Source organism: Urocitellus parryii, chromosome 6 (assembly GCF_045843805.1).
Source record: "Urocitellus parryii isolate mUroPar1 chromosome 6, mUroPar1.hap1, whole genome shotgun sequence".
NCBI lineage: Eukaryota > Metazoa > Chordata > Mammalia > Rodentia > Sciuridae > Urocitellus > Urocitellus parryii.
The window spans coordinates 173,236,176-173,259,290 of NC_135536.1; the positions used below are offsets into that span (position 1 = coordinate 173,236,176).

Genomic DNA, 23,115 nt, shown 5'->3' on the forward strand with positions numbered 1-23,115 from the left:
ACCTCTCCAAAGTGGCCTCAGCTGTGTGTCCCATCCTGCATGCTGTCCATCGAGGGCCACCGCCTGCCCCTCCCCTGAACTTGGCCGTGACTCTGACTGCCCCTGGGAACAGGAGGCAGAGGAACCCTGCCCTGCATGACTTTGTGTGTCTTCTGCCGACACTGTCCCTGGAGATTCTTGCTCTTGGAGCCCCGGCCACTCGAGGAGGTGGATGTCATGGCTGGGGGGGGGGGGTGACAGTCTGCTGTGTGGGTGAAGGAGCTTCAGTGACTCGTGACCTCAGCCTTCGAGTGGCTGCTTCAACGCAGACAGAGCAGAGCTGAGCCTTCTTGCTGAACCTGTCCGTGGCCACAGAGGCGTAAAGCATTTGGGTCGGCTGATTTGTCACTGAGACCCAAAGACCCGACAGGCACAAGGGAGAGGGGGAAAGGTTTATTTGGGCTCATGGTTTCTGAGGTTCAACCCACGGTCGGCCGACTCCATGGCCCAAGTGAGGCAGGACATCACAGGTGGGGGGACAGCCGCCCTGGTATGGCACCGGGGAGCAGAGAGGAGAGCGCTCCACTCACCAGGGACCCAGCCTGAAGCCCACGGCACGTCCCCAGGGACCACTTCCTCCAGCCACACCTCAGGACAGTCACCCCCAGTTCACCCTCCTCAGTGGATCGATCCGCTGATTGGGTCCCGGCTGTCACCTCCCAGGGCTCCCACTCCAGCACCCCTGCGTCCTCACACCTGAGCGGTGGGGGACGCCTCCCGTCCAAACCGTCACAGTGCACGAAGTTGAGTGCCTTGCGACCCAGTGCAGGGACCCAGACCCTGGGCCCCGCCCAGGACCGTTCTCCCCGCAGATGCGGAAGCCCGGTCTCACCTGCCAAAGGAGCAGGATCAGGGTTCAGCCCCAGGGGCCCCCTGAGCCCTGGGTCTCTCTCTCCCTCACAGCAGAGGCCACGCCCACCCCGGCTTGTCCTGAGGCTCTGGGTCTGGGGATGGAGGCAGAGAGGGGACAGGTGACAGATTGTTGTTTGGGTGGACATACTCACAGGGACACTGATTACTTGCTCCAAAGATTCGTATCTGGCCTCCTGGGGACTCTGACAGACTGGCCCCCGGGATTGTCCTCAGCCCCAGGGCTTCCTGCCAGGACCTCACCACGCGCCTGTCAATGGCTGTGGGGATACCAGGTGATGGCCTTGGGGACCGACGTAAGCTGACCAGTTTACAACCCTCCACATCCACCCTGGGCCCTGAGATGTGGGGCCAGAGAAGCATCGGACGGCAGGAAACTGGTGTCCAACTGATGACAGCCAGCTAGCAGTGGGGACCCAGGCTGGTGACAATCTTCTTCTGAATGCAGATACCTGATGAGCCCAGATCGGCTTGTGGTCCCCCTCATTCCCAGGAAAAGATCAGTTTCTTTCAGGACCAGAGATCCTGGCGTGGCTCTGGGCTGTGGCCTTCCTGGTGGACATGAGTTTCCTGGTGACCTAAATGAGCCCTGAGGACCCTGGACACCCCAGTGACCCTGATGCTCCCCTGGTTCATGGGGGGAAATGGATTCACTTGGCAAATGGCCAGGCTGGGCAGGCAGTGGGCAGGGGACAGGTGCTTCGTGCCCACCAACGTCCAACCCCCTCTGATCACTTCACCCCACATCAGTGCCTTTGGGTCCCACGAAGTGGACCTGAATCCACAGCTCCAGGCCTGGATCCATGGCCCAGTCTGATGAACCCAATTATTCCATTCCTCTGGCTGTAGTGACCAGTCCAGGAATGGCCTTGTGACCTAAAGTGGAACTGTCCCCAGAGGTATCAGGAAACAGGCAATCCATTTCAGGGACTGAGAGATTGCAGCTGCTGCTACCAGCGGTGGTGACTGTCAGAGGGTGAAGCCCACAGAGGAAAATCAGGGCCTGGGGCGGGGGGAGCGGGAATCCCAGTAGCGTTTAAACACCTAGATCCAGCCATATCTGAAGCCGGACCCCTTGAACTTTTCAGTGACACTGGCCAATCAGCTCCCCGTTTCGCACCAGCTGAGCAACAGTGAAAGTCTTCAGATGTTATTAGTGGATTCTCCAGGCTCCGTCTCCATGGTAGCCACAGGTTGGCAGAGTCAAGTGACCTGGCCTCCAGCTCCAGCTCCCCGCCCCCCTCAGGAGTGGGGATGATTCATTCCATAAACGCTCGTGGAAACGGCAGTGAGCCTGAGCAGAGGACAGGCGACACTCAGATCCTAGCAGAGGGGAATGGTGACAGCTGTCATTTATTGAGCACATAATGTGCAGCAGGCTCTGCGTTAACCCCTTTCCGGGGATGAGCTTTTTAACCTCTTAGGCAACATGACTAGGCAATGAAGAAGAAACCGAGGGTCAGAGGGAGGTTGAGCAAATTGGGCAAAACCACACCCAACAGGCACAGCCAGGATTCCAGTCCAGACAGACTGGCTCCAGTCCACCCTCCACAGAGAGGAGAGGGCAGGAGGTCTGGTGGGACAGCAGGGACAGGGACAGGGGAAGGGAGAAGCTCTCCTGGGCAGAGCCAGCTCTGTCATCTATGGGCCCCGGACAGAACGCAAGTGGCTTCTGAATAGGTCCTGAACGATGATACCGTCTCCTCCCGGCTCCCGGGGGAGCATCTTCGTAGCCCTCAGCGTCCCTGTGAGACACCCGGCCGCCTGAAGCCACCAGGGCAGCCCAGGTGCTACAGGGGAAGGAGGAAATGACACTCAGCACAGAGGTGATCTGTTGGCAGCCACAGTGACTGGAGCAATAAGGAAACAAGGAACAGCGCTGGGTGGACAGCAAAGCTCTGGAAAGTGAGAGCAGCGTGTGCAAAGGTCCTGAGGCAAAGCACTGAGAAGGCAGAGCTGAAGGGAAGGCACAGAGGTGGGCAGGGCCCAGTTTGGGTCCCAAGCAGAAGGGGCACACCCCCACATCCACTGGGCACTTGTGTTCCTGCCTACATCCCTCCTGCAGAGGGGTGAAGCTGCTTCCTCATATGATTTTGGGCAAATCACTCAGTTGCTCCAGGTGGAGGACGGTTTTTCCCTTTTATAAAATGAGGAGAATAAAGCTCCGGCCTAACTGGGATCACCAACCTGCTCCGCCAGCACCGTTGTCGTGACAGCGCCACCCACTCTGGGCTGGGCTGCACCCGGCACTGGGGTTCGTGCCTCTGGCCCTGTAGCAGTGCGCTTCCCCCTCACGGGGCCTCGTCCACCCTGGAGGGAACTGAGGCAGCGCTGGCCCTGCGCACACAGGAAGGCCAGGCCCTGCTGGTGGCTGACCCAGCTGTGGCTGCTCTTCCTGCCAGAGCCCCACACCTGGCTCAGTGTCCCCAGGCCCCCAGGTGAGCCCTGTTCAGGAGGACCGCTGCCCATTCAAATCTCCACCAGGATTCGGGAAAACACAGCACGGCACAGCCCAGTGGACCTCGGGAAAGAGGCAGAGAGAGAGGCCCAAAGGCCACCCACTCCGGAGAGCCCACTGACCTGGCCGTGTTGGCCCGGCAACTGTGGCCCCAGGGACACAACCTGCCCTCCTGGGATCTGAACTCCGTGGGCTGGGGGCGGAAGACACACCGACATGGAACAGAAAACACTGACTCTGTGCTCACCTGGTGCCAGCACTTCCCTAACTTATTTGATTTTCATGCACCACGAAGGCACAGAAAGGTTAAGTGACTTTCCAAAGTCACACAGCTGATAGGTAGTGGAGCCAGATTGTAACCGACAAACAGAATTCCTCAGTCTCCACACTCACACGCCCTCCCCACGTAAGGGACGGGGGTCACACCAGTCTACAGTCAGGGGGCAGAGGCCCAGAGCTGCCCACCCGAGGTGTCCCGGCGAAGCGTGGAGGGGAAATTTAGTTCTAGCCTCCCCTGGGTCTGGGGGGTGGGAGTGGGGGGCTCGGCCAAGACACTTCAGCACCCCAAGCTCTTCTCCCCACAATCCACCGCCTCACTCCAGCCCCAGGCAGCCCCGGCACAGCCCAGGACGTGACAACTCATTATGTCACAGCGGCTGAGCCAGGGCCAGCCCCAGGGCATGACATCGCCCAGGCCCAGGGAAAAGTGAGGACAGGAGCCAGCCCCCAGGGGCACCCACTTCTCTGGCCTCGCCCCACCCCCTCCCCTCTTTGTTCTGGGGCTGGGGGTCGCTCCCTGGAGTTCAGCTGTCCCATGGCTGTCCCATGGAACCAGAGGGGACGGTGGAGGGGCTGGGAAGGGGGAGGCGCTGGGTCCTTGGGAGGCACGGGTCGAGGGCCGGGAAGCGGGTGTGAGTGTGCTGTCCGAGTCTCCCCTCCCCTCCCCTCCCCTCCCCTCCCCTCCCCTCCCCTCCCCTCCCCTCCCCTCCCGCAGGGAGGCCAGGCCCGGCTGGACAGCAGAGGTCCCGAGGCCTGGAGGCTGAGCCAGGCCTGCGGGCAGGAGCGGGAGGAAGGAAGGGACGCGAGAGGACAGCAGTGAGGGGTGCCTGGGGGTGGGCGCCGAGGCCAGGGCGACAGGAAGCCCAGCAGCTGGACCGGGGAGCATAAATAGCCGCGCGCAGAGCCGGCACGGGGCTGGGCGGTGCTCCCTCGGCAGGGGCTGTGCTGTCCCCGCGGTGGCCTGAGCACCGCCAGCGCCGACCCCCACCCCCGCCGGCACCGCGTCCCGGATGCTCTCCCGGCCAGCCATGCTGCTGGGCGGCCTCCTCCTCGCGGTGGCCACCATGGTTGCAGCCCAAAGGAGGGGACCTGAGGCGGCCGCGCAGCGCCAGGTGCACCTGGTCCAGAGCGGCCCGTGCAGCTACACCTTCGTGCTGTCCGACCCGCAGCTCTGCCCGCCCGGGGACCCCGGGAGCCCCGACAGCCTCCAGAGGGACGTGTCCCCCGCGTCGCCCTCGGCCTCCCTGGGCGCCTGGCGGGCCCAGCGGATGCGACAGCTGGAGAAGGCGCTGGAGAACAGCACCCTGCGGCTGCAGAAGGTGAGTGTGGCCACCCGCGACCTCGGGGACCTCCCAACCCGCGGGCGATCTGTCACCCCAGGACCCCCCAGAGACTGGATGTGAGGCTCCAGGCACTGGCGGAGGCCACACAGCAAGGCCAGGCGGCCTCAGAACAGGAGAGCAGGCTCTTTGCCACCGCCCTGGATTCATTCATTCACTGCTCAGTGGAACCTCCTTGGGCCCTGGCCACAGACGGGTCTGCCCCACGTGCAGGGGTTCAACAGACACAGTGGGGGGACAGCCCCTCTGGGTGAACCGGGGAGAGGCATAGAGGTGTCTACTGTGTCTGATGGGGACCCAAAATGGGAGAGGAGTGTGGGGCAAGTGGTGGCCGGGGCTGGCCATCTGAGGTCAGACCACTGGAGAGTGGGGTGACGGGGAACAGAGTGTGACCAGGCAGAGGGCCCAGCAGCAGCCAGGGCTACACAAAAGGGACGGGGTCATCACCTGGGGAAGGCACGGTGGCCAGCGCAGGCAGAGCAGAGAGCGAGAGGGAGAAGAGGGTCCAAGGTGGATCCCCAGAGGTGCGGGCAGGGCTGGCCGTGAGGCCCTGAGTGTCGGGGACCCAGCGTGGAGTCCTGAGCGGGCAGCAGCTGACTCCCAGCTCATCGCAGGGGGCAGGAGGGACTGCAGGGGCCTCCAGGGGAGGACACTGTGGCCCCGCAGCTGCCAGAGGGACGTCAGGTGACGCGGCCTGTGGCAGGGGGGCCTGGGCGCGGGGTGGGTGGGGTCCTGGCATGTTGGGAAGGGGCGCCGACCAGCTCTGGGGGTGGAGTAGGTGCGCCGTGGTGGACAGATGGTCGTGGGTCTCTGAGGGCACCCGTCCTCTCCATTCTTTCAGCAAACACTGAGCACCTCCCAGGAGGCCCAGGTGGGCTCTGGGCGCAGGGAACAGGCAGCCTTGGGGCGGCAGGAGGCAGGCAGGACCCGAGTCCAGGAGAGAGCTGGCAGGGCCACTGTGGGCCCATGGCAGGAGGACGAGGCCCAGGACACGGGACAGTCTGCGTGGAGGGCGCGGCAGCCCTGAGCCAGCTCAGGACGCACTTAACAGCAGCCGGACTTGACAGGGGAAGAGGCGGGGGCTTGGTGTGTCCCCAGACGCCGCTGACCCTCACGCCTGGCAGACGGTTTGGGCGGCACCGGCCAGCAGACACCTCCGCTCCCCCGGTGCGTGGGCATGGGCTGGGCAGCTGGACCCGGGCGCCCACAGACAGCGCACCTGGGGTGACGGGTGGAGCTCTGAGAGGATCGCATGTGAGCCTGCGTCCCCTCGTCTTCCAGAGGACAGTCCCAGCACCCTGTTCACCCTTCTCCAGGCAGGCCAGGTGCACGACGGTGCCCAGGTCGGGCAGCCCCGCACTGCTGCTGCTTCTGCCGGCCTCCTACGGCCCCGCCAGCTCCCCTGTCCCACCTGCCTGCCTGCCACACCCGGTCCCTCTGGCCTCCACCCTGCAGCCAACCCAATGCCCAGCCAGTTGCCTGTGTGTCTCCCAAGTAGCTGTCACGGAGTCCCATGGGAGAGTCCACAGGACAGAGGCTCCTCCTTCTCCAGCCTGACTCCACCCCCCACCCAGACGCTCCAGACAGGGACCCCTCCTTAAGGAGGAGTGGGGGTGGAGGGTGACCTCTCAGGCTCTGGGAAAGGAGGGTCTCCCTGGTCAAGGCCACTTCCCTGCCACCCCATGAGACCCTCAGACTTCTATGCTGGTCCTTCCCCTGAGCCTCCGCTCACACCCAAGTACCTCGTGTAACAAAGAAGGAGGAGACGGGGAGGAGGAGAGGAGGAGGGAGAGGAGGAGATGGAGGGTCAGAGGAAGAGGAAGAGCAGGAGGGGAGGGAGAGGAGGAGGAGAGGAAGGAGTGGAGGAAGAGGAGGAGGGGAGGGGTGGGGGAGGAGGGAGAGAAAAGAGAAGGGGGAAGAGGAGGGGAGGAGGGAGAGGAGGGGGAGGAAAAGGTGGAGGGGAAGAGGGAAGGAAGAGCAGAAGGAGAGGAAGAAGAGGAGAAGGGGGAGGAGGGAGAGGCACCAGAGGAGGAAGGGGAAAAGGGGGAGGAAGAAAAAGAGAGGGAGGGAGGGAGGAAGAGGAGGAGGGAGAGGAGGGGGATTAGGAGGAGGATAAAGAGGAAGAGGAGGGGGAAGAGGAAGAGGAAGAAGAAGTGGGAGGATGAAAGGAAGAGGAGGGGAAAGAGGAAGAAGGGGAAGAGGAGGAGGGGAGGAGGGAGAGGAAGAGGAGCAGGAGGAGGAGGAGAGGGAGGAGGGGAGGAGGAAGAGGAAGAGGAAGGGGAGGAAGGAAAGGAAGAGGAGCAGGAGGAGGAGAAAGGGGAGGAGGAGGAGGATGGAGATGAAGAGGAAGAGGAGGAGGAGAAAAGACGAGTCTCTTGCCAGCTCACTCTTCCTCACTTTCCAGTGGCTCCTTGTCCTGGGGTCACCTGCCAATTCCCAAGTCCCGAGGCTACGGCTCAGCCTTCCTTTTACTTGACCCCTTGACAAGCTCCATCTTGGTGACCAACACCATCCTTCTGGGAAGGGTCTCCATGGGCCAGTCCCTGCCACCAAGCACACCCGCTCTGGCCCCCACCCACCCCTGCCACCCCTGTCCCCTGCCTGCCACTTCGGGGCCTCCCTGCTTCCATCCCCACAGACAGAGGGTCCTCACGGAGGCCCCGGGGGACGCTGGCTCTCTGCCCGGGCTCCCACCCCTCAGAACACAGGGGAGTCCTTCCCTCTGCAGACTCCAGGTGCCTCCCCGACTCCTTCAGGACTCAGCTCCTCTGCCCCGTGTCACCTTCTCAGAGAGGTGCTCCTGTCCTCCCCAGGCCTGAGAACCCTCCTGTCCCCTCCCTCCCTTCCCTGGTGCCCTCGCAGGGCTCACCTGACCCTCTGCAGAGCTCTCGTCCTGGTCTGGGCCCCAGAGGACGGTGCCGTGTCTGGCTCACTGGGTTCCCAGGGCCTGCACCCTCATGGTGACAAACTGGTAAATATCTGTGAGGGAGTGTGGCCGTCCCCTCATCCCTCTATCTCCACTCAGCAATGTCACCGATTCACTCCTCACGGGATCCTGAGTCCCAAACCCGACTCCCCACATGAAGTGCCCCCAACGGGCACCCAGGGCTGTGGGCGTGTCCCCCAGGGCTGCCTGGGACTCGGCTCCTCGGCTGTCTCTGTCTAGGACGTCACACCACCCGACTCTGGGGGTCTGCTTGGCTCCCTGCTCAGCTCCAGGCAGCAGGTCCCACCTGTCACCTGTCTTCCCATCCCTGGCCATGGCCCTGGCTCAGGGCCCCCCCTGGTCACTACCAGCACTTCCACCCCAAGTCTCACGCTCTTGTCCCTCTTTTGAGTCCGCTGGGAGCCCTGGCTGAGCCAGCAGATGGAGTTGACCCCAAGGACTCCCTGGCCCGACCCTTCAGCCTGAGGTGGAGTGTCCTCTCTAGGTGTCCATGGGGGGGTCATCAAGAGCCCCGGGGTGCCCGAGAGTCCCATGGGAGCCCAACCAACCTGAGTTCACGTCTGACCCTGGCACGCACTTGCCTTGTGACCAAGGATGAGCAAAGTGGAGAAGGTGACAGCATGCTAGGGGACCCCGGTGAGACCACTCGGGCACTGCACTCAGCCCACTGCTGGCCACAGGTGCACGGCACACAGCTCCACCCCATCTGAGCGCTGGCCAAGCCCAAGCCCAGTTAGTCTTAGTCAAGTTGGTCAAAAGGTGCAGTGTCCCTGGGGCCAGGTTGTGACCCATCCATGCTGGTCTCAATGGGACCCCCATCCTGCTGTGTCTCAGGTGGGATCCGGGCACCCAGCAGAGACAAAGGGTCCACCATATGGTGACTGCCATACCATCCTCTGGGTCAGGGACCCTTGGCGTGGAGCACCCCATTCATGCCCTGTGATATTCACCGCCAGGTCACCCTGTGTCCAAGGAGCCAGCCAGAAGCTCAGAGCCATCTGAGTAAACATACCCCAGCGTCACTCTCCCTGCGTCTGTTCCGTCCCCAGACCCTGGAAGGTGGGGGCCCTGGCTGTGGAGCCAGGGGTCAGAATTCAAGTTCCACTTCTGCTCCTTCCGGGCTGTGTGCCTGGAGGAAAATTGCTTCACGTCTCTGAGGTTCAGTTTCCTCACCTACAGAATGAGGGGACAAGACTGCCCACCTCGGAGAGGATTTAATGAGATGATGCCCAAAAGCCCTTGGCCGGGTGCCAGGCGTCATGCAAGTTCTTGGTACCTGTTGACTGCTTCCCTTAACGGCTCTTACCGGACATAAACGTAGGCCCTGTGGCTTGGGGGTCTCTCCTCCTCCCGCCCCATGGTTGAGGCAGGCAATCCCTGGCTCCTTGGAACCACGCTGTCCCCTGGTCCCACCTGGGATGCTCACCACCTTCCCAGGCTGTGACCGGGACCTTCCTCTGGTTCTTCTCCTGGTCTGGGAGGCTGAGTCAGGAGGATCCTGAGTTCAGCAACTTGGCAAGGTCCTGTCTCCAGATAAAATAGGAAAAAGAGCTGGGGATGTGGCTCAGCGGTAGAGCACCTCTGGGTTCAGTCCGAAGGAGGAAAGGAAGGAAGGAAGGAAGGAAGGAGGGAAGGAAGGAAGGTTGATTCCGCCCACCTGGGAGAAGGAGGGAGTGCTCCCTGGGTGAGCACTCTAGCAGCTGAGCTTGCTCAGTCCACGCTCCCAACTCCCCTCCTGTTCTTCAGTGTACAGATGAGGAAACCGAGGCCGGGTGGTGGGGGGAGTGAGTGGCCCTGGTCATGCAGCCCACCTGGACTCTGGGTCCAAGTGCAGATTCTTCCTCCAGCCTCTGGACAGAGTCGAGGATGGCAGGGAGCCAAGTTCTGGAGAGAGTGGGCAGCTCCCTTCACCTCCCAATGGACCTCCAAGTCCAGGCAGGCAGCTGGTAGGGGCCCTACTGTCCTGAAAGAGTGCCAAGGCGGGGGTCCAGGCTCACCCCCTCCCTGGCTCCCTCTTCCGCCCCTCCCCCTCCTGTGCACCCCTCCTTCTCTCCCCACATTCCCAAGTCCCTCTCGTGGTCCCCACCCCCCTCCAGGCCCTGGCTGTCCACGCCGGAGACCTGGGTCCCCAGAACCCCGAGGTCGGCACCCACCCGCGGCCAGGCTGCTCGCCCGGGGCCTCTCTTCGCATTCTGCACCCAGAGCCTCGCAGGGAGGGCTCAGGACAGGCAGGGCCCTCCGACCTGGCACCGCCCCAGGCCTGCGGATGGCTCCAGGTCCCTGACGTCAAACCTCAGAACACCTGGGTCCCTCAGCCCAGCAGGGTCCAGGCCTGCCGGGTGGACATGGGTGGGAGAGCACCCAGCGGGAGCCCAGTGTGGGGTCCCCGCCTGGCCCAGGACCCTCCCAGCGGCCCCGGCCTCCCAGGCTGCCCGCGAATTCTTGGCCTTTTCGGCCTCGGGTTATCCAAACAAGAAGTGGGTCCCGGTGGCTGAAGCCCGCGTCTTGGGGTTTGATCCTGGCCTCTCGGCTGGCTTCTTTCCTGGCAGTTGGGCACCAGGGGGTGGGGTGGGGCGCAGGACCTCCGCTTCTAGGAGCAAAAGGGTTATTTTTCTGCAAAGGGACCTAGAACTGTCCACCCAACGCCATCACCCTGGGGACGGCCGGCTGGTTGGTGCCTGGGGTGAGCGGCGGCAGCAGGCCTCTCTGGCTTTCCCCAGAGGAACAGGTTCACTTGTTCACGTGGTTTGGTGGGGCCATCCCCCAGGGCAGGGTCACATGTTCCTGGCTCTGTCCACCCTGGACCGAGAGTGCATGGGGCTGGGATCTGCGCAGACCCTCTCCCCTTCCCCTCAGGAAGGGAATGTGAGGAATCAGGCCCCGTCTGCCCCTTGACAAGCCCACACCTCCGGCCAGCTCTGGCCTCAGGGCCTTTGCTTAACCTCAGAGAAATGTCTGGAATGGACCTGCCCGTGGAGTCTGGGTTAGACCGACCTGGGAACAGAGGTCATGTTCTGGGGGGGCCACCAACCTGCTGTGGGACCTGGGGAAGTCACCTCCTCCACTGGCTTCTCTGTGAAGTGAAACCCGATGTGCTCTTGGCCTCCCAGAGTGAGGGGGACAAAGAAAGTTAAGAAGAACTGCGGGGGGCACATGCTGAGCGCCCAGGGGGTGCCCCTGACCGTCCTGCGGACTTTGTGCAGATTCTTGCATCTGCTTCTCAAAATGCCCAGATGAAGTGAGATTGTGCATGAAGAGATAAGGAAACTGAGGCCCCAGGAGGCCAAGGGGACTGAGACCTTTCCACTGTGGGCCCCTGGACACCCACTGGGGCCTGGGACCCCAGCAGAGGTTCTGGGGCTCCCCAGCTTTCCAGGCTCTGGTGGACTGAGGTGCTCCCTGCGAGCCTGGAGCTGTCCTTGGCTGAGGGAAGGGAAGACCCAGCCGCTGCCAGTCTCCCTTTGGTGGCCATCCCTTCCCCCTCCCAGTCCCACGGAGGCCACTGACTCCACTTGAACCCCGGCTCCTCTTCCCACTGGCTGCATCCTCCCAATCAACCACTGGGCCGCTCCAGGCCCCCGTTTCCTCACCTGGGAGACAGGGACACAGGTAGAAGCTGCTTTGGAGGTGACGGTGGTGATTAAGTGGGTCAGCGCTCACGCAGGGGGACAGACAGCTCCTGGGGTGGGTGAGGGGCCGGGGAGTCGGCTGGGGAGTGCGCAGAGCAGGGAGCCCAGGCTGCAGGGGGCGACAGAGGGCCCTGCAGCCTCTCCAGGTCCCGACTCCCACCAGAGCCTTTCCTCCTCCCTGGGCCTCCGTTTCCTCATCTGCAAAGTGGGGCTCATGGAAACCGCCTCCGGGGAAGAGCACATAAGGCACAAACTCAAACCCCGGGGTGTCTGGGGTGAACCGACTCCTGGGAACCTTGAAGTTGAGAGCAAAGCCGCCTCTCCTTAGACCAGCAGATCCTTGTGGACCCCCCTGCTGACCCTAGTCCAGTGTCCAGGGGTCCATGCACACACTGAGGTCACCAAGCAGGGCTGCAGGAAGGAAGACAGTTTCCAGGTGGCCGAGGGGAACCCTGGGAGGCAGTTCTGCAGAGAATGCGGATGGGCTGCGGGGGCCGAGGGGAGTCGGGGGATGAGCCAACAAGGCGTCGGAAACCTGCTCCCGCAGCCCCGAAGACCTGAGCTCCAGGCCCCACCCCGCCTCTGGCCAACGGCCTTGTGGCTTTGCTCAGCTTTGTAGTTAAATTTCAGGGTTCAAAATCGGGAAATCTTAGCTGGGTGTGGTGGTGCACACCTGTAATCCCGGCTACTCAGGAGGCTGAGGCAGGAGGATGGCAAGTTCAAGGCCAACCTCGGCAACTTAGTGAGACCCTGTCTCAACGTAAAATCCAAAGGGCTGAGGACGTAGCTCAGTGGTGGAGCTCTGGCCCAGTGTGAAGACCTGAGCTTGTTTCCTAGGACTGCCGAAGTATGTGTCCCTCCCTCCTCCTCCCACCTCCCAGAACTATTCTGAATTTGGTGCTGATCACCCCTTCCCTGTGCCTGTCCCTCTCCAACCTGGAGTAAGTGTATTTCCTACCTATGTGACGTCACATCATCTGCCATCGATCGCATCTTTCTATGAGTTGCCTGTATTGGCCGGGCCTTGTGTTTGTGGAATGGGCACCTCTGCAAATGTTTGCGGAATGAGCCTCAGTTTTGCCATCTGTGAAAGGGAGACACGGTGCCCGGGCTGGCGGGGGTGGGAGAAGTCACTATTGTTCCTGCCGTGTGGCAAGGCCACACTGAATCCACACAGGGACTCCGAGCCAGGACCTGTGGCGTGTGATTTACGAACATTGGCTCAGCTCGCTAAACCCCGCTAAACCCCAACCCCCTGGCCCCCGAAACAGGAGGGCTGTCAGGATCCTAAGAAGAGAGGGCCTGCACCCCAGCAGACAGCTCCAGTCCCACAGTCCTACCCCTGTGCAGCCTATCTCTCTCCACCCGCTCCTTGGACAGACGGGGACACTGATGGGTAGAGGAGTGACCTGGCCTCATTCACTCCAAAGTGAGTGACGAGGTTAGATGGGGCTCAGAGTTCCTGTTTGTCCTCCCCAGGGGTGGACAAACATGACACACAGCATGTCACGATGTCGTGAAAATCCATGATGGCCTTGCCGTTGCGGGGTCTCATGCAGCTGAGCGCGCACATGTGCCAGCGCCTGCAGTTCTGAGCTGGATCCGCTGGCCGAGATTGCTCCCTCCTGCCTTCCCTTGCCCACGCCTTCCTCTGAGTTTACTGAGAGCTTGCTCTGGACCCAGGCCCTGGGTAGGTGGGAGGACTCAGCCCTGAGCAAGGAAGGCACATCCCGGTGCTCCTGGGGCAGTGGCACAGACACACCTAGCCATCTCTCATAGGTAGTGGTCATTCATGGTATGTGCTGTAAAGCAGGGGCGGGGGACCACCATGCGCTGGGGCGTATAACAGGCACCTGACCTGGAGGGAGAGACTGCATCAGGAGAACAGAGCTGGGCTAGTTCTCTAGTTCCCAGGTGAGGAAAGGAAGGGGAAAGCATTCCAATCACAAGGAACAGTGAGTGCAAAGGCCCTGGGGTGCAACCTAGCAAGGAGGTGAAAGGAGCTCTGTGTGGCTAGAGCACACAGGGCCAGGAGGGCGTGACCATGAGGGGGTGGAGTGCACAGAGGGACCAGGCCAGATCTTCCTGGGATAGACTCTGTTCTCGAGGACCATGGGGACCAGGAACTGATGTGGCCATGCTTCCATTCCGTCCCCACTGAGGGTGACTCTGTGATGGGCAGTGGCTATGGACATCTGGACGTGTCCTTCCCCCCTTGCCCTGATCTTCTCTCTGACACCCCAGCTGCAGGCACTGCTGGGCTGCCACATGTGCAAGATGGGCATTTATGGCTGAGGGTAACACTTGGCCTCACCGGCCCTCCGTTTACTCATTTGTGAAGGGCAGAACCCATAGGTGGACAGAGGACCCCATGAGAGGGGAGACTCAGAAGGCAGGATGGCCACAGGTATGCAGCAAATGTTGGTAAGCACCCACTGTGTGCTAGATCCCAAGAACAAACTGGACAGAATCCCAGTGCCCAGGGAGCAGATTCCAGTGGCCATTCCTCTGCTCCTCCCAGCCAGTCTGGGAGTGGGGGACGATGAACTCCGTCTTCCAATGAGGCCACTGTGGCTCTGAGAAGCCACATCACTGCACAGAAAAGAAAGGCCCCAGCTCCCGGCTCCCAGCAGGGTCCACACCCAGACTGGACTCAGGGTCACAGCTGGAGTCCGGAGGTGCTGGGCCCCTGCTGGGGCACTGTGGCCGGGCAGAGATGCACAAGGTCCTGCTGGTCCCTGACTCCTGCCTGCCTCCTGCCCACTCCCTGCGCCAGCTCTAAGCTGTCGGAGGAAAGACCACAGACTCCCTGCAGGGAGGGGATCAGCTGGGGGGGGCTGGGCGCGCTGCTCCCAGACAAGACAAGTGACCTCAGTCTGCCAGGAATCAGAGGGTGGCTGGACCCCGCAGGAGGGAGCCTGGCTGCAGGGCCCACAGGTCCAGGGGTGGCAGAGGGAGGGGTGACTGGCCAAGCCTGGAGCAGGAATCAGACGCAAGAGGAGCTACCAGAGGGTGAGTGCGGCAAAGCAAAGCCCCCGAGGACATATATCAGCTTAAAATGACCTCGGACATTTCCCAGCTTTCTGTTTCTGAGGGGCAAGGGAAATCCAGGAGATGGAGGAGGCCGTTCTGCACTGGGGTCTTTTCCGTGGGTGGCGCAGGGTCAGCTGCTGGCTCGTTGGTGCGCCTATGGGTGAGGCCTCGGTTCCTCTCCAGGACGCGTGGCTCTTGTCCTAGAGCCAGTGACCAGACAGAAGGGAAGCCCGTGCGCCGGCCTGAACACACCAGCATCTCTAGGACAGCCAACGGTGACCCAGTGGGACGGGAGAGCACCAGGGCCAGGGATCTCCGGGGGCCCCTCAGGATGGCCGCCACGTAGCCCGATGGGGCCCTGGGTGCTGGATGCCTGCACTTTCCCTGTGATCATGAACACACAGGAAGCCACCGATTGCTGGGGGTCACCGCGGTGTTTCTGCGCTCGCCTGCGCCTGCGCCAGGCGTGGGTGTGTCCATCCGCCCTTCTTCTACCCAAATGCTGGCATTTAAATCCATCCTCTGCCGCCTGTGACTCGGAAGAGGCTCAGGCTTCCTCACACCGCTTTTCCCTGTCTGCAAAATGGGTGAGCGAGACGGCGGAGGCCTGAGCCAGTGTGTGCGCACCGAGCCCCCAGCCCCTCCCGGGGAGCCCCTGGCCCGCTCTCCCCTGCTGTCTCCCCAGTCCCTGCACAATCTTGGCACCTCTGAACAACTCCGCTGATCAAGTGAATGAGCACAGAGACTGTGCCTCACTCATTCTAGAACTTTCCTCTGCGCCCCCCCTCCCCCCCCCTCCTCCCAGGCTCTCGTCTCCATGTTGGCATTTCCTTCCCTTCATTTCCTGCCCTTCTTGGGATGCCTGTCCAGTCTCTGGGCTCCACCCTGCTGCCCTCTCTCAGGGCTCCAACAGTGACCAGGGCCAGGACCTGGAGGCCCAAACTTATTTCTAGCTACCAAACAGCTGGTCCGTGGAAATCTGGTCCCGTGTACAAAACCAGCTCGTCTGTTCTTTTTGGGGGGTGGGGGTCGGGTTCCAGGGATTGAACCCAGGGGCACTCGGCCACTGAGTCACGCCCCCAGCCCTGTTTCCTATTTTATTTAGAGACAGGGCCTCACTGAGTGGCTGAGGCTGGCTTTGAACTCGAGCTCCTCCTGCTTGCCTGTTCTTGACTGAGGGCCACCTGTGTGCCTCCTACTGGTCCATCCTCGCAGCTGCGGCCATGAATGGGGGCACTGTGGGGGCTGAGATTCCCGGGGGAATCAAATGACACGGCATGGAGCCGTGCAGAAACCAGTGTGGGCACCCCGGTGGGCAGTGGGGTAGAGAACAGCGGGTGGGGCAAGGCTTGCTGTGGGTGGGTGGTCAGGGAAGGCTTCCCAGTGGAGTCAGAAGGAGGCTGGGGAGAATCGGGGGTCTGCAAGTGCGGGTGGACAGCCCTCTGGCTCCTGCGGCCACCTCTGCAGACTCCAGGGCTCCTCCCAGCACAGGGTGGAACTGCCCAGACACTCCCTGGGCCAGCCCAGGAGAGAACAGTAGTCCCAATCACCAGGGCACACACCCTTGAACGTGCAGTGCCACTTGGAAGGATCTGCTTCCCTCGAAGCCTTGCAGGGGTGATAAATGACAGGTGCACAAAGACATTCACCTCTTGGTGATGGCAAAATCCTGGAAGCAACCTACAGGCTCTGCCCTTGGGGACCCGATGAGTGGACAGCGGTGGCCTAGGTGGTCCGGCACGCAGCTGTTCACCAGCAGGCGAGTGTCACTGGATGGATGTGTCGCAACTTCCATAATTATGTCAAATAAAAAGAAGCCAGGCGCAGGTCCCCAAGCCCACGTCCCGGCAGACCACAGGGCAGGGGACGGGGGTATAAGCATGCTCGCGGCGGGTGTGCGTAGTTTTCTCTGGAAGGAAACCCAGGAAACTCCCTCGGTGGCCTGTGGGGACAGGAACCGCAGGCTGGGGCGGCGCTGGGAAATTTGTTTTCCATTTCATTCCTTGGGGCTCCTTGGAATTCCGAACAATGTGTCTCTATCGCTCCTTCAAAACAATTAAAATCATAAAAATTTACATGTAAATGGAAACACGCAGGAAGTCATGTGACCAGCTGTGACTCCCAGGTTTTCACAGATCTGGACCAAAGGTGGCTCTTAGTCCATGTGTCCTCGGCTTTATCCCTCTCCCAACTGGGACCTCAGTTTCCCCGTCTCTGAATGGAGGGGGTAGGGTTGAGTGGTCCTCCTGGGTACCCCGCCTCTGCACTTGGCGCTGCCCGGGGTACACCTCTGCTAAAGCCCTTCTGTGCCACCCCAGCAGGCTCCCCCGCCATGGCCTGTCTCAGCTTCGAGGTCAGAGAAGGCTCACCCTCATGGCCACCCCCTGCCCAGGGCATCCGGGCTTGAACCTGCTTGTTGGGGTGGTCTTGCAAATTGCCAAAGCAAAGACTTTTGTTTCCTGGAAAAGAAACTGCCAAGAAGCCTGCTTCTCCCTAAGTGACGGGCCACCGCCTGGTTTGGGGCACAGAGTGCCACAGTCTGACTTGGGTTTTCCGAGACCTTCTGGCTTCGTACGTGTGGGGCTTACTTTAGAGGCTGTGGGACTGAGGACAGAGGCTGAGAGTGCAGTGAGGGGGCATGTGCCCCACGAGGGGTGACGGTGGTGGGAAGAGGCAATCAGATTCGGCATGTGGCCGAGGCTAGGGACCACAGGGATGTGGGGCGCCGGAGAGACAGAGGAGCCGGGACCCCTCTGAGGGCTTGGGCCTAACACTACAAAGGAGAGAGAGAGGTCAAGTCATTTGACTGAAGTCACACAGCCGGAGATGCAGAGCTGGGACCTGTCATGGGGGCAGAGAGGCCCTGGCCCCTAGCCCTGCCGTCTCTGCCCTCTGCAGTGTGCTGGGGGAGGATCCAGGGGGAGACTCCAGGGGGAGGCTCCAGGAGGAGGCTCCAGAGGAGGCTCCAGGGGGAGGCTCCAGGGGGAGGCTCCAGGGGGAGGCTCCAGGGGGAGGCTCCAGGGGGAGGCTCCAGGGGGAGGCTCCAGGGGGAGGCTCCAGGGGATCTCTGCTTTCTCTACCTGGCTCACAGCCTGGCTCACCCAAACCCTGGTTCTGTTTGGTCTGGTTCAGGAACAGGCCTGGGACGGGGACCCAGCAGCTGGGTCAATAGGTAGAAGCCCACAGCGGGGCTTGCTGGGTCCCCCCTGCTCCTGGCTGGAGGGCTGGTCCTCACACTGCTCTGCCCCGACCCTCCCACCTGACCTGGCCCCCCAAACCAGCGGACCTGGGGACAAGCCTAGCATCTTGACTGCGACGTGTGTCTGAGCCCCCAGTTGCTCCTCTGTCAGTGGGGCCAACCGCAGAGCCCTCCTGTAAAGGACTGGGCTAGGTGCCCTTGAGAGGCTACTTCAGGGGCCCCAAGCCTCCTGATGCACAGTAGGGGCACCCCAGGGATTACCAGGACAGCTGCCATCCTTCAGGACCCCTGTCTCTGTGCCCCGTCTCTGTGCCCATTCTTCAGATAGTGAAACTGAGGCTCTGAGAGACCACACAGGCTGGTGTGGACAGAAGCCCTCTCCAGGCCTGAGAAAAGCATAATTAGGTGGGCGCAGTGGCACAAGCCCCAGCAGCTCGGGAGGCTGAGGTAGGAGGATCATGAGTTCAAAGCCAGCCTCAGCAACTAGTGAGGAGACCTGTCTCTAAATAAAACAAAAAGGGCTGGGGATGTGGCTCAGTGGTTAAGCACCCCTGGATTTAATCCCTGGTACCAAAAAAAAAAAATCGTGCGTATCTTCCTTACACACAGTAGGTCCACACTATAGGTAGCACTTAGCACCCTGCTGTTTTTTACTGGAGTGTGTCCGGGGCATCTTCTCAGCCCACTGACTGAATGAAGTTCAGCCTGGTTCTTTTTAACCATTGGGTGTTGACCCATGACCCAGACAAACCAGAACGGTTCACACGGTGGTTGTGTGACCACTCATCGGGCCCTTCACACGCCAGAACGCTCCAGATGACCTGGAGCTAGGAGGCATGATCATCATCATTTGAGGGAAGAGGCTCTGACAGAGGCATCTGCCCAAGGTCCCCCAGCAACAAGCTGAGGGCTGCGTCTCAAATCCCGGCCCGTGCTGCCCCCTCTGCGTTTGTTGATGTGCAGTTGACAAATGCTCTTTCCCTCCATAGGAAGACATCAGAGCGGGATGTCATTGAGTTGCTTGAATTTCAAATAGTGGACGCACTCCCGTCCCTCCCTTCCCTGGGTCTTGCCTGGCAAAACTCCTTCTCTTTAAGGCCCTCTCCACACGCCTTCTTTCCAACAGGGTTTACCTTCCCATTCACAGATGTGACAGCGAGGCTCTGAGACATGTGATAACTCCAAGGGCCCAGGCTGGGACGCGGCAGAATCCGAACTTGAACCCAGGGCCCGCGCTCAGCCTCTTCGTCCGCCTCGGTTGTGGGGCAGGTTAAACCCTGTCTGGGCCCACTCCTCCCTGGAATCCTTCCCCTGCCCTTCCAGTTGGTGCCCAGGCTCCAGACAGACCCAGCCCCACCATCCTTGTGGATCTGATCTCCAGAGCCCCAGCCAGTGAACTGGGCCCATCTGGTTCAGATCATCTGCCCCAGGACCCGTGCTGGTGGGCGGCATGGCGAATTGGGTGATAGGATCCAGCTGCGGGTGGCCTCTGCCCAGCCCGGCCACTTGGAGCCACAGGACCAATGGGGGACCAGTGAGGGCACTCTGGGAGCTCTAGTCAATTGAGGTGACCCCAAATTACCCTCAGTCCCCAGAAAGCCTAAAGAAGCCCCGGGGCGAGAAGTCTGGGAACCTGGCCTGGTGGCTGGGGACCTGGGACCCGTCTTCTGAGTCCTCTGGGAGGCTTGGGAGAGATGCCCGGGAAGGTCCCAGCTCAGGAATGAGCTTGCGATCCACCCCAGGAGCAGAAGCTCAGGCCTGGGGGTCCGCGTTTGTACCCAGGGTCCAGGAGCCTCTTCTGAACGGGAAAGTCAGGGACCAGCCTAGGAAGCTCTGCTGGCCCTGTCCCCTGGTGGCCCCAGCCAGCCACCCCTAGGATTCCTGGGCAGTTGAGTTAGCAGGAGAGGATCCAAAGAGGCAGCCCGTGGAGAAGAGGGAGTGGGCGAAGGATTCCACATTTGCATTGGCATCACAGCGGGCAGAACCCACCAGAGGGTGAATGTGGCGGGTGACAAAAAGAGCAGTCAAAGTGGAGGTCCGGGTCGGGGGCTTCAGAACCAGGTGGGCCGTCTACTGAGATGGGAAAGATGTGGGAGAATGGGGTGCAGGGTCGGGGGAGCTGGCGGGGACGTCCAGGGGAGAAGTCCAGGGGAGACGGTGACAGTCCCGTCAGCGTGGGGGATAGGGAAGTCCCAGGAGAAGTCGGGCGCCTGGCCGGGGCCCCGATGCTGTTGGAGCCTTGGGTCCTTTGGCCTGGGGTCCTTCGGTCCCGGGTGATGATTATGGGTCATCCTCAGAAACACATAAAATAAATGCATAAGGACATCTAGTCATTTTGAAATTATAAAACAAAATATTAAAATCTAATCTTTAATAAAATCATAGCACGATGGGCTTCCTCATGTCCAAAATCACGATGGGAAGGAGCATATTTCACAATACAGTTGCCAGCTGCGTTAAGTCTGAAAGTATCCGTGAGTCCTATTGGCCTCGAAGTCCGGGGACCCCCCGAGATCCGCCTGGTCTGTGGCCCATGCTCTTAACTGAAGGAAGCGGGAGGCTTTAAGTACAAGTTAGTCAACCGAAGACGTCATCTTTTTCTCTCAAGGTCATGGAGCCCCTGAATTCTTCTCACAGACCTAGGGTCCCCCTTGAGGACCCACCCCTGACCTAGAGGAGGTGCAGAGAGGCAGGGGCCCAGGAGGGCCATCAGAGCCATCGGGAACCTGATAAAGGAGGAGTCAGAGGGGGGTGACAGAGAGGGGAGGAAAGCAGGGGAGGTGGGACCTCCAGTGGCCACGCTCCCCACTGGTCAAGAAACAGGACACGGAAGTGTCCCTTGAGTGAGGTGTCCAGGATGGCCACAGCAAGGTGAACGAAAGAGGGAGGAGCGTTCTCAGGACAGGAGAGCCATTTGTGGTGGGCATGGGCACAGAGGAGTCACGGTCAGGTCGCTTCCTTGTTCTTCTTTGTTCGCGCAAAAGGCACCATAATGGCCGGGTGCGATGTCACACGTCTGTCATCCCAGCGGCTTGGGAGGCTGAGGCAGGAGGATGACAAGTTCAAAGCCAGCCTCAGCATAAGTGAGGAGCTAAGCAACTCAGTGAGACCCTGTCTCTAAATAAAATACAGAATAGGGCTGGGGAGGTGGCTCAGTGGTCAAGGGCCCCTGAATTCAATCCCTGGCACCCCAATATCCAACCCCCAAAAAGGGCACCATAATAATATATTAATTTTTAAGGGGAGGCTGGGTGTGGAGGAGAGAAAAGAGCTTGTTTAAGAGTTTGTGTGGAGGAGAGCAGAGCATGGCAGAGGCAGGGGGGCCGTGGGGTTCATTTTAGATACGAGCCACACAGGGATGGGCTGGGGCCAAAAGCCGATGGCCGAGAGAAGCTCCAGCCTGTCTGTCTGGCCCTCTGTCCGCTGCGATCTCCACCCTGAGGTTTCCCACAGTCACGTGACCTCAAGCATCAGGTTCAGTCGGGGGACCGCTGGGCCAACCGCGTGCCTGGCAGCGAGATTCCTCACGTGCGCCCAGGGGAGGCCGGGCCACCACACGTGGAGAACCACACTCCTGTGTGCACCAGCCCTGCCCTCGGGCACAGGGATCAGACAGTGGCACATATTCCTCCCAAAGTGCTGCGGGGCTAGGGGGGGATGGGAGGGGACGTGGAGGAGGAGGGGACCTGGAGGAGGAGGGGACCTGGAGGGAGCAGCCAGAGCCTGGCCCCCAGCCGAGACGGCCTCCTCTCCCCGCGGGGCACCAGTGTTCCCAGGGACCCTGGGAGCTGCCTCGCTGGACCTCTGGGAGCCAGAGGGTGAGAAAAGGAGCCAGGCACAGGGGCGGGGATGATGGCCAGAGGCCATGCTTATGTGCAGCATGAGGAGGATGGACCGGCGCTGCCCGAGGCTCGGAGCCCCGGAACACACTGTCCACCTTTCTGACTCTGTCCTGGCCTCCCACCAGGCCGCTCCTCTGGCCCTCGGGAAAGTGCAGTCAGTTCTGTCAAAGAGGTGAAGCTGGCGAGGGCATCTCAGGACCCTCGGAGACCGCGGTCACCCTGTTTGGCAGACCGGAGGCCAGAGGTGGAGGCACAGCTGGCGAATGGAGCTGTGAGACTGTGCAAGGGCAGGATGTGGCCCACCCCTGCTGGCCGGCCCTCCCCTGGGAAGCTGGGGAAAGGGCACGAGATGGGCGCTGCCCGCCGACCCTCGCAGCTCCCTGTCCATCATTGAGCATAGATGTGCTGCGGACCCACTGTGCAGCGAGCATCAGGCCAGACATGGAGATAAAGTGGTGACCAAGGCTGCGTCCCTCGCTTCATGAAGCTGACATTGGGCAAATGAGAGTTTAGAGTCAGGGAAGATAAGTGTTTGAAGAGACCTGAAATGATGTGGGGGAGTGAGCCACATGGACGGGGACAGATTGGGGGAGGTTCTAGAAGGAACACAGAGGGAACTGGTGCCAAGGCCCTGAGGTCGGCATATGCTTGCTGCATTGGAGGGATGTCATAGAGGCCAGGCATCTGGAGCAAAGGGAGGGAGGGAGGGGGAGAGGGAGAGAGGGGACCAGACTGGTTAGGAGGAAAATGCCGTCTTGATGAGGACTTTGGACTTCCCTCTATCAAGATAGGAACCCTGAGATGGTACTGAGCGCAGGAAGGGCGTGGCTTGACTTGGGTTGAACGGGATCCCTCTGGCTGCCCGGCAGAGGATGGACATGTATGTGATGAGACTAGAGGTGCAGGGGCCAGGAGGAAACTCCAGGGACAGTCACCTAGACTGTCAGCACAAGCTGAGCCCGTCATGGAGACTTGTGGGAGGGACAGGAGTCAGGACGCTCCCCCAGTCCTCCCCATGACCCCTGTCCATGGTCTCCCCGCAGCTAGAGAGGTACATCCAGATGAATCTGAGGTCAAAGCTGGCACGGGCCCAGCAGCACATGGTCCAGAACCAAACGGCCGCCATGTTGGAGCTGGGCTCGGACCTCCTGAACGAGTCGGCGGCCCGCACCTCCGACGTGGAAGCCAAGGTAACGGGCGGGTGGGGGAACAAGCCAGCCCGGGCCACCTGGTCCTGACCTCTGTCCCTGGGTGAGGTCAGTCTCCCCTGGGCCTCTAGCCCCTGGTATCTTCTCCCCAGTAAACCCTGTCCTAAAATTGTCACCCCCCAGGCCCAAAGGGGTGGGCAGACACTGGGCAGTGACAGGTCTGCACTGGGCCCTGGGGAGGGGTGGTGCAGCACAGCCCTGTCCTGGGGTTCACACAGGAGAGGAAGAGTCCCTGAGAGCTCGGTGACGAGGACCCTCTGCATGGCACAGC

The 23,115-nt window shown here is 61.2% G+C and overlaps 1 protein-coding gene across 1 annotated transcript in view; it reads left to right on the plus strand.

The window, feature by feature from the left end:
- Positions 1–4,656: 4,656 nt before the first annotated feature.
- The window catches only part of Angpt4 (angiopoietin 4), a 28,702-nt gene continuing 10,243 nt past the window's right edge, over positions 4,657–23,115 (plus strand). Inside the window, exons 1-2 of the mRNA XM_026402169.2 lie at positions 4,657–4,965; positions 22,680–22,826. Coding sequence (XP_026257954.2) covers positions 4,657–4,965; positions 22,680–22,826 — 456 coding nt within the window. The remainder of the gene's footprint in view (positions 4,966–22,679; positions 22,827–23,115) is intronic.